At 44.2% G+C, this 19,361-nt stretch overlaps 1 protein-coding gene across 1 annotated transcript; it reads left to right on the forward strand.

Moving 5' to 3' along the window:
- Positions 1–761: 761 nt before the first annotated feature.
- Positions 762–15,376, forward strand: LOC308153653 (tudor domain-containing protein 5-like; the record flags this gene model as incomplete). The annotated part of the gene is made up of 13 exons (XM_080526848.1): positions 762–766; positions 1,714–1,753; positions 3,367–3,607; positions 3,728–4,203; positions 6,043–6,236; positions 6,651–6,860; positions 7,420–7,486; positions 7,724–7,924; positions 8,084–8,188; positions 8,392–8,496; positions 8,864–8,953; positions 14,841–14,991; positions 15,201–15,376. 13 exons carry the CDS (start codon positions 762–764, stop codon positions 15,374–15,376), a joined length of 2,061 nt encoding a protein of 686 aa, XP_080382974.1.
- Positions 15,377–19,361: the final 3,985 nt, after the last annotated feature.

A 19,361-nucleotide genomic window follows, 5' to 3' on the forward strand; every position in this document is an offset into this window, starting at 1 on the left:
TCTCCTTGTTTTATTATACAACGTGACATATGAGATGTCTACCAAGTTGTGATTGATGACAGGACGCACCGTGGTTTATAGTGGTACACTCTAATACGTCATAATACATTGTGCGAGATGTCACACATCAGTGGCGGCCAATCAGAGGCCATCTACAAGTGGCCCGCCGAGATTAATGAAAATAAAAAATTATATTTGAAATAAATACTTTATTTATGACTGTCTTGTATCACGTTGGTTATTACATATTAAGGGTTTTAACCATTCCGTTTTTGTTTGTTTTTAAACGACAAAAAATATTTTTTGATTTTGATAGGCAGCAGACAAAAGTAAAAAGTCGCTGAGAGACGTAAGCAGGGTCTGGGCTGGTAATTGTATGACGCGCCAAACAATCCGCTGAGATGAAAAGTATGTTTTAGAGCATTTATTGAATAATAGAACAATCAAACTTGGCGACGTACAAAAATAATCCATAAGCGATCAAACCCAGAAAAATAACAAACAATGCGTATAGAATATAGAATAGAATAGGCTTTATTGTCCTTGTACAGTTGCCTATACAATGACATTGTAGTGGTTCTTCTGAAGGTGCAAAAACAGAAAAACATATTCACATATTCACAAATATTACACACTAGACAAATTAAAAAGCGAAAATGGTATAAAACAAGCTAAGAGACAATTAGGTCCGTGGTGTCAAGTGCAAATAAAGACAACAATATTAAGAAAATAAAAACAACTATACAAGCAAGCTAAAAGACATGAGGTCAGTGGTTCATCTGCGTCATATGCGTATAATGCGGTCAACAAAAATACATCGCTCCCCTCTCTCTCCACTACCGCCATGCAAGGTGCGCAGGTGCTTAAATTCTATCACTAGAATCTAGGTATTGGGATATGTGTGTGTGTAATTGCGCCCCTAGGGGGCAGTGGTGGCTATAGGTTGCATTTTCCGCGTTTCTCTCTCAGTCTGCATTCTATGAGACGGAGAGAGGTACGTGTCTACCTACAGCAGTGCAATGTAAACTTGTAATATACTTGTCATAACTTTAATTTGAGTGCACATGAGAAGTTGTACATGCATTTAAGGATGAGTGCACATAAATTCTGTCATGTTGTATCGAAAACATAGGTGTTATGAGCGTTTTAGAGACTTTATTTAGCTAACCTCGTCGTGGTTCATTTTTCTGTATGCTAGCGCTCATCACTGTTCTCCGTGTCAGTTAGCTGAAATGCTTCAGTTGTCCTTTTTTGTGCTAGGTTGACTCGTGCTGAGAAGACACCTACATGTTTTGACGTTTCATTACAGCATTATTTTTGTGTGCCTAAAGTACACATCAGCGTCCTGTCATCGGTCACACATTCAGTGGGCCCAGATCAGGACTTGAAATTCTAGTCCTCAGCTTTCCCCCCTCCCGAACAAACGATGGTGGGTGTCGGCGCACGTCATGGTTGTTGATCGTTTGGCAAATAATTTTGGGCCGCTACCCACACGTTTAGCTGTGTTACTCCTTCCATGAATGTATGATCCTTACAAGTTGTACCTCATTGTAAAGGTGACCAATCAGGCTTTCCAACGATATAAAATACAATACCAATTGGTATTATTAAAGGGGAGGAATAATCAACCAAAAAAGCATTTCCGAACTTTTTTTGAGGGGTTTATATATAGTTAATCTCTTAATCTCTCTCTTTCTCTCTGTGTGTCTTTAGCAGCCCTCTTCAGGAGGAGGGTGTCAGCTGTCAGGGCTGTGTAACCCCTTCAAGACCTCCTTTTCTTATTTCCCAGTTGGATTTAATCATGGACATTACCAGTGTGCTTCATTGACACCACTTGAATAGAACATACTCCTACATTTACAGCTGAATACCACCAGAGGGTGCTACTGCTAGTGCTGATCATTCATCGGTCAATGCATTGAGGGTGAAATCTCAATCCAACTTTAAAATGTGTACTGACTGACCCCACTTCTAAACATATTTTTGATACTATTGAGGCTCTTTAAACATTAAGCACTCTATCTATCTATGAATCTATCCATCTCCCCTCTAACTACCAAAATAAGGCTTGCCCACGAAGTTTCTTCAGGACCTTCCTTTAGTAAGTAATATCTAATATCCTTCAGATGCAACCTTTTAGGTGATTCTCAAAGTTATAGTAGTTAATATATATATATATATATATATATATATATAGTTATAATAAGTATAGTTATTCTGTCATGACTGAAGTCAGTGTGATAATGATGTCAGCTGTCTGTCTCATTAACACCTGCACGTTGCTGATTCAAGACTGAGGACTGTTTCATAACATTTCAAAAATCTTATTTGAACGTACTGTTTCATGAATAATAATAATAATCTTATTTGAACGTACACAAACCCTCATGGACAACCGTGTCTGAATAGAGGCTGGTAAAGATTATATTATTATATTATATTCTGCAAGCTGCAACTGTCGTGCAACAATGTTGATAAGACAGATGTACCATGGTCGCTAACTAGCTAGCTAGCTATGAAGTCAATGTCAATGCTGGGTTAGGGTTAGTTAACCTAGGTTAGGTTGGTTAGGGTTAGTTAACCTAGGTTAGGTTGGTTAGGGTTAGTTAACCTTGGTTAGGTTGGTTAGGGTTAGTTAACCTTGGTTAGGGTTAGTTAAGCTAGGTTAGGTTGGTTAGGGTTAGTTAACCTAGGTTAGGTTGGTTAGGGATAGTTAACCTAAGGTTAGGTTGGTTAGGGTTAGTTAACCTAGGTTAGGTTGGTTAGGGTTAGTTAACCTTGGTTAGGGTTAGTTAACCTAGGTTAGGTTGGTTAGGGTTAGTTAACCTAGGTTAGGTTGGTTAGGGTTAGTTAACCTAGGTTAGGTTGGTTAGGGTTAGTTAACCTAGGTTAGGTTGGTTAGGGTTAGTTAACCTTGGTTAGGGTTAGTTAAGCTAGGTTAGGTTGGTGAGGGTTAGTTAACCTAGGTTAGTTAGGGTTACGGTTATAAGGTTACTCGCTGAAGTGTGAGAACAGCGACTTAAAAACCACTGCCAATACGTGTCTTTATTTGACTTCTCTCTCGTGAATCGACTTGGCTGAACTGTTATTCAAGTAGTGAGTAAGTTGCTTTGCATCCATAGAAGACACTATTGGCCAACAAAATGGATAGATAACTTTCTTCTCTAAATAAATTGCTTTGCAGATTCGAGTTGACTTGGTTGGACTTAAAAAATAATACCTTAAAAAAGAAAAGAAAAGAACAGGTCGTGAGTAACTAGCAGCCTAAGAAACATGGGTTTAATTTGATTGTCACTATAACATTTTGAAATGTTGTTAGGTTTGTACTAAAGTATCTGTTCTCCTCATCTCTCCTTGGTCTGACAGTTGACAGGCAGGATGACCCAAGACCAGAAGGTCTCGAAGCTGAAGAAGGAGGTGCGCTCCCTGCTCATATCAAGCAAGCTAGGCCTGTCCCTGGACCAACTGAAACAGGACTACATCAACATGATGGGCCACCCTCTGCCTCTGAAGGCCCTGGGCTTCAGCAATGTGCTGGACATGATGATGGCGATGCCTGACGTGGTGAACGTGAGGTATTTGAGAGACGGCAGCTTGGTGTTGAAAGGTAAGCCCAGTCTTATACTTTGACCTGCACAGAGCACATGTATGAAATGAAAAATAATGACTTCATTCCATCCAATCCCTTTGCTTCTCTTTTTCCTCCCATCCCTTGGTCCCTCTGCAGCGGTTGTGGACGACAGCACCAGAGGCATGGGGGAGCTGGTGGCCAGGAACAGCGGCGGCTTCTTCTCCCCGCGCTACAGAAAGCCGTCCTCCATGGCGCCGCCCCGGCGGGCCCCCGCGCCCCCGGCCCTGCCTGCTCAGCTCCGGGCCCAGCTCGGCCAGCTGCTCACCCAGGGGCCCGTTGGCCTGTCAGAGCTGGAGGCTGGCTTCGCCCGACGCTTCGGCCGCCCGCTGCGCGTCACCGACTACGGCTTCTACTCCGTCACGGAGATGCTGGCGGCGGCGGCTGACCTGGTGGCGATCAAGCAGAGCCGGACGGGCTCCCTGCTGACCCTAAAGGTGGCGCCTGCCATGGGGCCGCTGGCGGGGCAGGTCGGGGTGTCGATGGCGCCACGGGTGACGACACCAGGGAGGACGGGACAGATAGAGCCACCTCCACCACAGCAGAACCCCTCAACAGACACAGCTGTGAGGCCGGTAGGAGACACAGGTGGGTTGATGCTGCAGTGGATATAGTATAGTGTAGTATAGTATATATATATATAGTGTAGTGTAGTATAGTATGTATATAGTATAGTGTAGTATAGTATAGTGCAGATATATCTGTGTAGACAGATAAGATGGTATGTTTTCTGTTCAACATTGGTTTTTCTTCACATTTCTTAAAACATCTCTCAATGTATTTGTTTCAAGCACCTGATGTGAAAGCAGGAATACATTATCAATATTGCAATTGTTTAGCACTTGTGTCCATACTGCTCATTCAGTGTCCCTGTTTTCTACCGTTAACTATACATGGCCATGAGGGTGTGGTGTTTTAGTGGATGGTGAGTTGGATTGGTGATCAGAAGGTCATGAGTTCAAATCCCACCTGGGAACACCACCACTAGTAGGCCCTTGAGTAAGACCTGGGAACACCACCACTAGTAGGCCCTTGAGTAGGCACTTAGCCCTAATTTACTGTGTCTCTATAATCTGTAATTGTAAGTCGCTTTGGATAAAAGCGTCTGCTAAATAGTTAAAAAGTAAAATGCATCCTATCGATTCTGTTCAGCTAATCCCACTGCATTCCCACATTCTTGAGAGCCATGTGTCCCATCGGGGGGAAGGGTCATGTGAAGATAGGGGCAGAACTGAGTACTGTATCTTATAGCAGAACTGAGTACTGTATCTTATAGCTGAACTGAGGACTGTATCTTATAGCAGAACTGAGTACTGTATCTTATAGCAGAACTGAGTACTGTATCTTATAGCAGAACTGAGGACTGTATCTTATAGCTGAACTGAGGACTGTATCTTATAGCAGAACTGAGGACTGTATCTTATAGCAGAACTGAGTACTGTATCTTATAGCAGAACTGAGTACTGTATCTTATAGCTCATGGTCTTGTAGAAACGCAGCACCCTGATGTTTTTGGCCAGGGGCTGTAGAGGCCGACAGCCCCACAGATGCTGAGCAGGGTGAAGGTCTGAACCCCTCCAGCCAAGGCTGCCATCTCAGCTGTGGGGCGTCGCCCTGGGAGGGCCGGAGAGAGGAGGAGGAGGAGGAGGAGGGCGAGGAGGAGGAGGGCGAGGAGGAGGAGGACTCTGCCTCCAATGACACAGACTTGAAGTCAGAGACAGACCTCCGCTTCACCACCAAGACCTTCCAACAGGTGAGAGAAGAGACCCATCTGACTCTAAGATGGACTTCTTCTGGTCTAAGAAGACATGGGCAGCTGGTATGTCTGACTCAGGTCTAAGAAGACATGGGCAGCTGGTATGTCCTACTTGCCCTTTTGTTCAAGGTGTAATCCATAGCTTCTATGCCCCCTGCAGAAGCTGGACAAATTCATAGACAATTGAGGCTGAAACCAAAATGCATTCACAAGAATAGATGTGATCACCTGTCTGTCTGATCACCTGTCTGTCTGATCACCTGTATGTCTGATCACCTGTCTGTCTGTGATCACCTGTATGTCTGATCACCTGTCTGTCTGATCACCTGTCTGTCTGATCACCTGTATGTCTGATCACCTGTCTGTCTGATCACCTGTCTGTCTGATCACCTGTCTGTCTGATCACCTGTCTGTCTGATCACCTGTCTGTCTGATCACCTGTATGTCTGTGATCACCTGTATGTCTGATCACCTGTCTGTCTGATCACCTGTATGTCTGATCACCTGTACATCTTCTTTAGAGATTGTAAATCTTAGAGAACCTTCATTCAGTCCTCAAAGCCTCTTTGTGGTGACACAAGTAAAAACACAAGTGTGTGTGTGTGTGTGTGTGTGTGTGTGTGTGTGTGTGTGTGTGTGTGTGTGTGTGTGTGTCCAGGTCCGGTCCAGTCCTGGGAAGGTGGTTCCTCTGGACGCCCTGCGGGGTCAGCGCTTGAGGGCTCCCACGCGCAGGGGCCACCGGGAGCTGATATCTGTGCTGGTGGAGCATGTGGAGTCACCCAGCAACTTCTACATCCGCTTCAACGAGACCCAGGAGGCCCGCGCCCTGGTGGACATGATGATGAAGATGAGGTGAGGAGACGGTGCCACTCAGACCGGGAAGGAAACATGAACAGGAAATTAATGGTTGCCTTGGTTGTAGTCATGCTGCAGATGATCAGATCTCTTATCAGGTCTAATATCTCAGGTAACCACATGAATGACATAGTAGCTGGAACGTAACCCTATGGTTAGATCAGAGTACTGCATCTTCACTGGTCAAATAGAACCATGAATAGAATAAAAAATAAATTTAAAAAAATCTTCCTTCTTCTAGCATTGCGACTGCCAATGGCCTAGCATAGATCTTAGCATAGATGATTTTTTCTTACAATGACTGATGGATAGATGATTCACTTACTTAAATGTATTTGTTTGAAGTCACTTTGGATTTGCGTAAAGTAGCCCAATGCTGTCAGAGTTTGTGGGACCATGTCTTCCTCCTAGGAGCTGCTACACCTGTCCTGAGGTGGCGGAGCGCTATGCCCTTCCCTCAGGCTTCGTGCGTCAGGGCCAGGTGTGCTGCGTGGATCCCGGAGACATGTGGTTCTACCGCGTCGTCGTCCACCGCATCCTCAGCCAGACCCAGGTGGAGGTCTACTACGTGGACTATGGGGACCTCACCACTGTGGACAGGACCAGCCTCAAGTTCCTCAAGTAGGCTTCTTCTGGTCCAGTTCAGACAGACAGCAATGTAGACAAGTAGGCTTGTTCTGGTCCAGTTCAGACAGACAGACAGCAATGTAGACAAGTAGGCTTGTTCTGGTCCAGTTCAGACAGACAGACAGCAATGTAGACAAGTAGGGTTCTTCTGGTCCAGTTCAGACAGTATGCATCAATGAAAGTCAATGGGCCGGTTTCACAGACAAGGCTTACGGCTTCAGTCCTGAATGCGTGTGTCTCACGACCAAAGCGTGAGACTTGGCAGCTCTGTGTGTAGGTGTTCACTCTGTGTTTCATTGTAGCTTGGCTCTCTAAAATAAAGCTGATGTTGAGAAGCTGTATGTGACAAGAAAGCAGTCTGACCCGTAACAATGTCGTACTGTGTCCGTATGGTTTGGGTCGACACCATAGTGTGGGAGACTGCTTCTCGCCACATACTGTAGTGTAAAGTCAATGTTGCGTAAATGTGACGGTCATTTTGATGACAAGTGTTTAGACCTCCTTGTCTGTGTTGCTGTTGTCTCCCTCCATCTCTCTGGTTTCTCACCCCAAGGTCTTGTTACTCTGAGCTCCCGGCACAAGCAGTCCCCTCATCGCTCACTGGAATCAAGCCAATGGGTGTAAGGCTCCACACAATCTCATATCACTCTTATTGACCACCAATCTCCCCAAGCTTTTAACACTGTACTGTTCCCATAGTCCCATTGACTTCCATAACCCACATTTACATTCAGGATAGCACTCTCCCATTCAAAGCGCTTTGAGTTGCATTCATGTACGAAAGGCGCCATATCAATAAAGTTTTACTTTACTTTACTTACTTAACAATATTAAAAGCCAGTGTTTTGGTGTTCCAGGGCAGTTGGAGTTTGAACGCCACCAGCTCCTTCCAGAAGCTGTGCTGTGAGCGCCCCCTGGTGGGAGCCCTGGACAGCTATCACACAGACTTTCTGCAGGTCTTCCTGTGTGACACAAACACAGAGGAGGACGTGTACATTCACAGTGTCCTGCAGAGCCAGGGCCACGGGATCTCCTGTCCCTCTGCAGTCAACTCAGAGGTCAGTAAGGCACACACACACATACACACACACACACACACACACACACACACACACACACACACACACTTGCATACACATACTGTATATATCCATTCAACAACAATGATCGATTGCATTCATCCATTTATTCTGATATATTCTTATTTCTCCTTTCAGCTGTGTGACCAGTTCAACCCTGTGACCCTCTATCTGGGAGAAGGTGTGTTTGATGAAGGAATGGAAGTAGACATGGACATGGACCAAACCCCTGACACACCCCAGGTGAAGAGCTCCCCTTTCCCCATTCTAACAATACTCACACCACACACACACACACACACACACACACACACACACACACACACACACACACACACACACACACACACACGTACAATAGATACAAGCTTTCTTCATATAACATATCATTGTTAGATGTGCTATTTCTGTGAGGGTGCATGTGGTGAGCGATACGTGTGTTTTAGGCTGCAACCCGCCCTGCTGTCGGGATCAAAGATGAAGTGGAGGAGCTACTTGACCTCCCAGAGCTGGAGTACATCGGGGTGAAACATGTCAACGTCAAGGCCCAAGTAGGACCACTGACCCTGTATCACGCCCTCAGATTGAACAAGAGTGTGAATGTGTACAATAGATAATGCATGTCTATTAAAAGTAAATCAATTTGATTATTATAGTTTTATAATATTACTCCGACCTTCTAAAAGGGTGTTGTATTGTTTAATGCACAAAAAGTAATCCCAACAGTACTTTTTCGATATTGTTTGCAATACATGGAAACACTGGCTCACGTGAATTAGAACAACATTTTTTTATAGTTACCATTATAGCATTATACCTTTACTCTTGTTTCTCAGTAGTGTATCTGATGGCTTATCAGACGTCATATCCAATGCCTTAACTGTTCTATTGTGTGTAATGTTTTAATGTTGTTAATAGGACCAGGGGTGGACCCCGGACCCCCCCACCCCAGAGGTGGTACAGCCCAAGGCAGCCCAAGACCTGGGTTACCATGGAGACACAACTGAGGTAAGGACACAGGCTTGACTGTGTTTAGTCGGTGATATCCTAAAATGAAACACACCGTTCCCTGCCTAAGTAATGGGACAGTCAAGTGTTTTTTAGTCTCTTGACTCTACACTCCAAAAGTTTGGATTGGAAATCAAAAACAATAACCATGAAGTTACAGTAGAGATTCTCAGCTTTTATTTGAGGGTTTGTGTATGGACTGGTTTCACTATTTCTCTCGGTTTTCTTTGAACAAGACTAAATCCAGCCAGTTTCAAACAGTCGTTATGAGAAAGCTCATTTAGTTGTCCCAGTCTATGCATGTACACTACCGTTCAAACGTTTGGGGTCACTTAGAAATGTCCTTATTTTTTAAAGAAAAGCACTGTTATTTTCAATGAAGATAACATTAAATTAATCAGAAATACACTCTATACATTGTTAATGTGGAAAATGATTATTCTAGCTGCAAACATCAGTTTTTTAATGGAATATCTACATAGGTGTATAGAGGCCCATTTCCAGCAACCGTCACTCCAGTGTTCTAATGGTACATTGTGTTTGCTAATCGCGTTAAAAAGCTAATAGATTAGAAAAACCTTGAAAACCCTTGTGCAATTACGTTAGCACAGCTGAAAACGGTTTTGCTGGTTAGAGAAGCTATACAAATGGCCTTCCTTTGAGCTAGTTGAGTATCTGGAGCATCAAATCAAATCAAATAAAAAAAAAAAATTGTATAGCGCATTTCTTACAAGATGCAACTCAATGCGCTTCACATACTGACAGAGCCACAAGCAGGCAAAAGCAAAAACCTGTACACTATGTAGCCAGGAAAATTCCCTTGCAGCCCTCTACACATAGAGCGACTACTAGCCAGTTTGCCTAGCATCACATTTGTGGGTTTGATTATACTCTCAAAATGGCCAGAAAAAGAGAACTTTCATATGAAACTCGACAGTCTATTCTTGTTCTTAGAAATGAAGGCTATTCCATGTGAGAAATTGCCTAGAAACTGAACATTTCCTACAACGGTGTGTATCTAGCATCTAGAAAGTATGGCTACGCAGACGATCTTGCCATCATGCTGAGCCGACCAACGTGGAAGGCGATGGAAGAGGGTCTTAACGTAGACATAGGCACACTGGTAGCATACCTTCGAAGGTGGCGTCTACAACTCAGTGTCGGAAAGACAGTCGCAGCGGCATACCACCTTAGCACCAGAGAAGCCAGGAGGGAACTTGAGGTGCGCGTTGACAACAAATGTCTGGAGGTCCAGCAAGCCCTGAAGTACCTTGGAGTGCGCCTGAATCGGACATTATCCTTCAAGCAACACCTGGAAGAAGTCAAGGCCAAAGTGACATCCAGGGCCGCGCTGATCCGCCGCCTTGCTGGTACAACCTGGGGAGCCTCCGCTAAGACGCTAAGAATATCCACCCAAGCCCTGGCCTTCTCTGCAGCGGAATACTGCGCCCCAGTCTGGAGCAGAAGCCCTCATGCGAGAAAGGTCGACGTGGCTATCAATACCTCCCTCAGAATAATAACTGGATGCTTGAAGCCTACACCTGTGTCCCTCTTGCCAGTCCTCGCGGGAATAGCACCGGCCGGCCTCCGACGGGAGGCTGCCACCCTCGCCCTGGCCAGGAAGGCACAAAAGCATGACTGGCACATCCTGCATAACACCAGCACCTCCAAGCCGACTCAAGACCCGCCACCCTTACAACAAGGCAGCACAAGCCATGCTCAACTCCACCTCTGAGGACATCTCCAGAGATGCATGGTTGGCAGCAGCTTGGAAGCAGGAGTGGGAGTCAGCCGGGCCCTCCCGAATCCACCGCTACATCTGGGACCCAGGAGATGGCGCCATTGGAGGAGACGACCTACCACGCCGGCAATGGACCACACTGAACCGTCTACGAACTGGTGTCGGTCGCTTTAAAACATCAATGAAGGCGTGGGGCCTGGCGGACAGTGCGGCATGCGAGTGCGGTGACCCAGAGCAGACCGCCGACCACATAATCACCATCTGCCCCTTATATAGACCACCCTCAGAAGCCAGCCTCTTCGACCTAGAACCAGAGATGCGGGCATGGCTACGCGACACCGAGTTGGACCTCTGACGTTACACGAAAGAAGAAGAACAGTGTGTACTACTCCCTTCAGAGAACAGCACAAACAGGCTCTGACCAGAGTAGAAAGAGAAGTGGGAGGCCCCGTTGCACAACTGAGCAAGAAGACAAGTACATTAGAGTCTCTAGTTTGAGAAATAGACGCCTCACAGGTCCTGAACTGGCAGCTTCATTAAATGGTACCCGCAAAGCGCCAGTGTCAACGTCTACAGTGAAGAGGCGACTCCAGGATGCTGGCCTTCTAGGCAGAGTGGCAAAGAAAAAGCCATATCTGACACTGGCCAATAAAAGGAAAAGATTAATATGGGCAAAAGAACACAGACATTGGACAGAGGAAGATTGGAAAAAAAGTGTTATGGACAGACAAATTGAAGTTTGAGGTGTTTGAATCACACAGAAGAACATTTGTGAGATGCAGAACAAATGAAAAGATGCTGGAAGAGTGCCTGACGCCATCTGTCAAGCATGGTGGAGGTAATGTGATGGTCTGGGGCTGCTTTGGTGCTGGTAACGTGGGAGATTTGTACAAGGTAAAAGGAATTTTGAATAAGGAAGGCTATCACTCAATTTTGCAACGCCATGCCATACCCTGTGGACAGCGCTTGATTGGAGCCCATTTCCTCCTATAACAGGACAATGACCCAAAGCACACCTCCAAATTATGCAAGAACTAATTAGGGAAGAATCAGGCAGCTAGTATTCTGTCTGTAATGAAGTGGCCAGGGGAGTCACCAGATCTCAACCCTATTGAGTTGTTGTGGGAGCAGCTTGACCGTATGGTACGCAAGAAGTGCCCATCAAGCCAATCCAACTTGTGGGAGGTGCTTCAGGAAGCGTGCGGTGAAATTTCTTCAGATTACCTCAACAAATTAACAGCTAGAATGTAGGGCTGCCACGATTAGTCGACTAGTCGCGACGACGTCGATTACCAAAATCGTCGCCGACATATTTGGTAATCGACGTCATCGCATGTTTTTTGGGAGCTGAAATAAGCGATAAGCATTCGTTTTTCTTCCCTGAAGCTGCCACTGGCTAGCGTTCGCCTATCATCCATCCTCACTATGGCTTTTGCCACTTGATTGACGTACAGGTAAGCCAGTCTGAGATCTGATCTTTTCACCTAACACACGGTTCACCACGCATGCGCAGTCAACAGCGCCAACTACAATACCGGCGAGACTAATTAACTAGTTAGCCTTCCAATTTCTACTATTTACTATATAATACTAAAGAAAGGGTATACAAATGAGTGGGGAAGCTGGACCAAGTAAGAAACCAATAACGTACAACTTCCATCCAGAATGGAAGGAGGACTTTTTTACACGATGTGATATGTGAAGTGCGTCAGTCTGATCTGCACTCTAGTGTGTGTGCAGCAGCAGCTGGGGAGCGGGCCGGTGGCCGCACAGCTCGTGAAAGTTGTTTGAGAGTTTTTCGACATCTAAACCTAAATAACGTTTTATTAACATCTGCCCACACACACACACCCGTTGTAACTGCCATCGTTAATGTAGAAGATGCAACCAGTGCTTGGAAAACTCGCTTTGACATCAATGCTTTTTATCACCGTATTGAGGCTCGCGTTCAAGCGGGCGCTGCTCAGCGGGAGAGTCTATAGACTACCGGAGAATGCCGACCCTTCCCTGGCGCACCTGAACATAGGACTGTCAGTGGACACGGATCTCTATGCCATTGTACAGTTTGGGTACAAATGTAAATTATTAGTGTTTTTATTTGGAAGCCTTGGTAATGTCCACAGACTAGTCGTCAGGCAGCCGCCACATATGGAGGAGACGCTGCTACCTGTACCCATAGACAGATTGTAAAGCTTGAATTATCGAGTGTCCTATGCTGGTGCAACTAATACTGTTTGTGTTCAAGAATGTTATTGTAAAATGTGAACGCAAATAAAGATATTAAATGTGTGTGTGTAAGCAGGGCTGGACTTAGGGGGGTGGGGGCCCCTGGGCTTGAGTCATTGTTCGGGCCCCTACCTACACTAAAAATGATAAGCTACAACTACACCAACCAGAACCTATGACCAGAAACACACGTATCCCAATGGAGTATGTTATTGGCATAAAGCACATGAAGAAAAAGCAAGTGTTAGGCCTGAACCAAGCGGTCAAATGTGGCAGAACCCCAGAACAGACGGACACAGAGACAAGGTTGACAATATATATTTTTTTTTTTAAATAAAGACAGACAAAATAACAAACCTACACTAACAGGGCCTACGTGGGGGGAGTGTGTGGGTGCCTGAGACGAAATGTAAGTGAGGTGTGTATTGGACAGCTACAGTATGTGTCTGGGCGCGAGTGTCTGAACTCATGAAGCATCTACGACTGGTTTGAAAAACCCAGTAAGTTTTGGAGTTTTTCTCAGTGTCTCCCTTTCGCTTTCCACTTTTTCATTTTTCATTTTTCTTTTTTGCGCTCCACTCTCGTAATTCCTCCTGTCCGCCATGATCATGACATTGACAATCGCTCCACCAAAGATGATGCCCCTGCCCTGCGCGTGACGCGTCGATGTAAACCTCTCCATTGGCCTAAATATACAGTATAATTAAACAAATTAAAACACGTCATTCATCAGAGCGTCCAGTAGGAATAGTGATAGGGGCTGTATTTCCATGCCCGCGGGGGGGGGGGGGGGCTGTATTTCCGTGCCCTGCACTGCAACAAAACAATTTTTGAACGTAATTTATGAATTCATAATCAAAGAGCAAATATTTATTCATACATTTGGATTTATTTTGGGGCCCCTTGTAGCCCGGGGCCCCTGGGCTCAAGCCCAGGGTAGCCCATGCATAAGTCCGGCCCTGTGTGTAAGAGAGAGAGAGAGAGGGAGGGAGGGGGAGAGAGAGAGAGAGATAGAGGGGGGGGGGGAGAGAGAGAGAGATAGAGGGGGGGGGAGAGAGAGGGAGAGAGAGAGATAGAGGGGGGGGGAGAGAGAGAGGAGAGAGAGAGAGAGAGAGAGAGAGAGAGAGAGAGAGAGAGAGAGGGGGGGGGGAGAGAGAGGGGGGGGGGGAGAGAGAGGGAGGGAGAGTGCAAAACAAAGGGTATAGTGCATCTTCTCAGGCATCAAACACCATTTTTAAATGTAGTAGAGTGTAAACTGCTGAGTACTACATTTTAAAAATGATGTACTGTGATAAAATTGATGCCTGAGAAGATGCACTATACCCTTTGTTTTGCACTATTACATTACATTACATGCAAGTGATGCCAGAAATAAATATGCTGCTTCATTAAAAGATCTATTTTTGAGTGAACAATCATTTTAATTGTCTTTATTTTTAGTTAGCACATGCCTACAACAACAACTAACAACTTCAAGCTAAATTTAGAAGCTGATTTAGAAGATGATAGCTAAATAAGAGCGATTGAGTAATTGTGCGATAAGCTGTAATTTATGATCTGATTAGTCGACTAATCGTTTAAATAATCGGTGACTAATCGACTATGAAAATAATCGTTTGTGGCAGCCCTACTAGAATGCCAAAGGTCTGCAATGCTGTAATTGCGGCAAAGGGAGCATTCTTTGACGAAAGCAAAGTTTGAACGACAAAATTATTATTTCAAATAAAAATCATTATTTCTAACCTTGTCAATGTCTTGACTGTATTTTCTATTCATTTTGCAACTCATTTGATAAATACAAGTGTGAGTTTTCATGGAAAACACGAAATTGTCTGGGTGACCCCAAACTTTTGAACGGTAGTGTATATAATCTATATGTCTGAATATAAACAGAGACTTCAGCCCCTCCCCCTCCCTCAGACATGGAAGCAGCCTCCGCACAGAGGGAAGGAGAAGCAGCAGCCCTGTCATGGCTGTGTAGGGGAGGGGGGCGCTCCCCCCCAGCCCCCCATCCTGAGACCACTGAGCCTCCACACCCCTGGACTAATGCACACCCAGAGCTCCCCATATGGTGACTACTACCCAAACACACACACACACACACACACACACACCAGGGGCTAACAAGAGCACTAATGATGCTAGAAAACCCCATTGAAGTTAGCCTCATGAAGGGCATGTATATTTCAACCCTGCAAACCCAGTGGTAGATGGTTACCACTGATGATGTTACCACTGAAGAGATCTGTCCTCTCTAAGGGGTTTTTATGTCCTGTCCAGGTGTGTGTGTGTCCGCCCCAGCCTTCTTGGCAGCCTCCCCCAGCTTCATCTTCCCTCTCTTCGGGTCGGGGGAAGTGCTCCATGTCCGTCACCCCTGGCATTTCAGCCTGGGCCCATCTGCCCGCCTGGCGGCCGGGGCCCACCTCCTCCACTGGTCCCCCCACAAAATGGACTGAACCCCCCCCGCACTCGCAGCGCTCCACTGCATCTGCATCCACTGCATTGTTAAATTTATTATAATTTTAATAAAAATGTAATAAAAATCAGGTAAGAGTTTGTAATGTTCATGATTTCTATTACGCATAGAGATTGTTTGGGTGGTAATGTTGTATCAATGTCATGCTGCAGGTCTAACCACGACAAAGAGATTGCAGGGCTTAAAGTTCTTCAGCACGGTGCCGGAATTTTGAGCAAAAAATAAATTTAAAAATCACATGCTATTTGTTTACATTGTAATTTAAAGAGTCATCTTCAGCAAAGAGACAGTTCCGCCTACCAATGGTATCACATTGCTCAAGCCAACCAACGACTTATAGCCAATCGGAGGCAGAGTAGTGGGGCGGGCCTTAAGAAGTTTGAATGAGTGTAATGTTAGCTTGTAGAGACGTTCGCTTTTAGCAGCCCGCTATCTCGCTAACTTTAGTAAGAGTATTAAAATGGAAGCCAAGTTTCTTAAACCTGGCGAAGACACAGCTGTACTAGAACGGGGAGTAAGGAATAAATGGCACTGGGCATGGATAGAGGAGAGTAGTGACGGGAAGCCTTATGGGACGTGGTGCCTCAAACTGAGGGAGTCGGGTGCTTGTTTCTGTACGCCGTGCTCAAAGAAACTCGTCTACGGCAGTATAGTATATACTATAGTATATATATATATATATATATATATATATATATATATATATATATATATATATATATATATATATATATAGTATAGTAGTGGGAAGAAGGTTATTGCTCGACATGCCTCAGATCCCGGTCACCAAGCTTCGGTTCGAGCGCTTGCTCATACAACAACCTTGCCGGGAGCGACGGCTACAGGTAGCCTACCACTTCATCTTCAATGGCCGACCGTGTTTGCGAGCAAAAGATCCGAGTGTGCGCGTTTATAGCTGAACATGATCTGTCTTTCATAATGGCTCAGCCACTCGTCGATTTGTGCAAGAAGCTATCACAAACATGTACATTTTCAAGCCTGCAAACTGTGACACTTTAAAATAATGTGAAAAAATACTTTCTTGTGCAATATGACAACCCTAGTTGACTATCTGTGCAGTATAGTACAGTGGATTGTGTACATAGCCTTTATTGATGTAAACCAGCTCCTTACCTTCTTGTGATTTTATGCATCTATGCTTTTTCTAAAATGTGTTTCTTTTTCCTTTCCTAAACACCAGGGGAGCCTCCCCTCCTAAATTTCGTTGTTTGGTACCTGTACTGTAGCAATGACAAATAAAGTCTATCTATCTATCTATCTATCAGAAGACAAAAATGCACTGACAAAGCTGTCCGTTTCCAATCAGCACGCCAGCTATTTAAACACACATGGCCTTTGTCCCGAAATTTAAAACACTTCTGTGTGAAAAGCTTAAAAAAGCAAAGTTGTCAATGAATATCGACGAAGCTACTAATCTTTACATGGACAAAATCCTAAATGTCCTTGTTCGATTTTTTTATGATGATCTGGCCAAAGTAACGACACAACAGCTAGCCAGCAGGAAAGTAAACATCGCCAACTCGTCAGCCCTCATGCAGGAGCTCAAATATATCCCGGAGTCCAATGGTCTTGACTGGTTACTAGTCATCAGTATTCTACTTGATGTTGATCTATTGATCTATTGTTATAGTGATAGTGGCTTAATAAGTGATGCAATCAGTTTGGCCTTAAGTGATTTAATCAGTTTGTTCTTTTAAAGACATATACATATATTATTTTATTTTGTATTGAGTATAAAACAGTATTAATGCATTTTACAGGGTTCCCACGGGTCCTTGAAAGTTTGTGAATTTGAGGGGGAAAAATCAAGGCCTTGAACGTTTTTGAAAATAGACATGGGTCCTTGAAAGTGCTTGAATTTCCCTCTCTCAAAAAAATTTGTTTTAGAGAGGGAGAGAGAGGGGTATTCAATCTAAACGTTTTAATGTAATGTTAGTAAAGCTACGTTACGCTGTCTGCATGTGTCTCCCGCTATCTGAGTCGCACTACGCACTTGCCTCAAGAAAATTCCGGTGCAGGTTAAGCGGCAGCAAGCAGCTGTAGCTAGCTAAATTTCAGATATGCCTGGCAAATGTAAATTTCAGGATGTGTGTCTCACTAAAGACATTTACAAACAATGTATTCTTAAAGATTCACTGAACCTACATATGGCCCGATACAAAGCCTGCGGCAAATCGATAAAACTTCGATAAAAATCGATTAAACATTGACGAGCCATGCTGCTGGAGCGTCACACAAGACGACACTGCGCAAGTTCAATGCAGATACGGGTCCTACACCAGGTAACATGTAGACGGGAATAAAACAACCATACTAGTTACTAAGGTAAATTAGTTAGCTAGATTATACAGTCATATGTTATATTGCTGTTAGCTAACATTCAGTAGGCCTATGTCTTAATCAGTTCTCCCACCGAATCACACAGTCAGAGTGATGCTAGCAGCTACATTACCGTTACTCCCTTTGAGCAGCGCTGTTTCGAGTACAGCTTGACCTACAAATGAAGTTACATTGTTGTTACCATATGTTGCCTGGTTTTATTACAATTACGTTTTTAGTAAAACATTTGACAGCTCTGTGTGATCAAAAGTAACTGCACTCATTGCATACAGTCGTGTTTTCAGTTTCCAATCTCCTGATATTACAGTTTTAGCGTGGCCCCTAGTGGCTGTCATAGTGCATGCCATATCAGATTCATGTTGACTGGTGTAAACCTGTGTATAGCTATGGCCATATATTTAGAGTAACGTTAGAGAAACACCCAACTTTTTGTTTAAATACAGTAATTTAATGTATTAATTATAGCAAGACCTTTTAGATGAAATAGATTAACTTAAACATATGAAAAGAAGACTGACAGATGACATAAATGCTCTTGAGACCTCAGCAGATTCATTAGCCCTCAAAGCGGAGAGCACAGGCAACCTCACTTTTATTGCCAAGTCCAATAGCCTGAGAAAAGGTGCTAAAGATAAAAAAGCACAAATGGCTGAATTAGAAACAATACTCAATGAAAAAAAGCGAATGAAGCAAAAAGGCTTACCGGTATAACCCCAGATAATAATGGTTGGGGGGAAGTGTGTTATTTATTTTGATCCAATTCATTTTTTTTCTAATCTTTTATTTTTGACAAATATTTTATGTTCATGTGTTTTTGGTCATGTTCATGTACGGTTTCTGCTCTGCAACATGTTTTGTTTAAAGCTTTTACTAAGGAAATAAACGCTAATCGTTAAAAAGCTAATAGATTAGAAAAACCTTGAAAACCCTTGTGCAATTACGTTAGCACAGCTGAAAACGGTTTTGCTGGTTAGAGAAGCTATACAAATGGCCTTCCTTTGAGCTAGTTGAGTATCTGGAGCATCAAATCAAATCAAATTAAAAAAAAAAATTGTATAGCGCATTTCTTACAAGATGCAACTCAATGCGCTTCACATACTGACAGAGCCACAAGCAGGCAAAAGCAAAAACCTGTACACTATGTAGCCAGGAAAATTCCCTTGCAGCCCTCTACACATAGAGCGACTTCTAGCCAGTTTGCCTAGCATCACATTTGTGGGTTTGATTATACTCTCAAAATGGCCAGAAAAAGAGAACTTTCATATGAAACTCGACAGTCTATTCTTGTTCTTAGAAATGAAGGCTATTCCATGTGAGAAATTGCCAAGAAACTGAACATTTCCTACAACGGTGTGTACTACTCCCTTCAGAGAACAGCACAAACAGGCTCTGACCAGAGTAGAAAGAGAAGTGGGAGGCCCCGGTGCACAACTGAGCAAGAAGACAAGTACATTAGAGTCTCTAGTTTGAGAAATAGACGCCTCACAGGTCCTGAACTGGCAGCTTCATTAAATGGTACCCGCAAAGCGCCAGTGTCAACGTCTACAGTGAAGAGGCGACTCCAGGATGCTGGCCTTCTAGGCAGAGTGGCAAAGAAAAAGCCA

The sequence above is a fragment of the Nansenia antarctica genome, assembly GCF_963989245.1.
Source record: "Nansenia antarctica genome assembly, chromosome: 1".
Taxonomy (NCBI): domain Eukaryota; kingdom Metazoa; phylum Chordata; class Actinopteri; order Argentiniformes; family Microstomatidae; genus Nansenia; species Nansenia antarctica.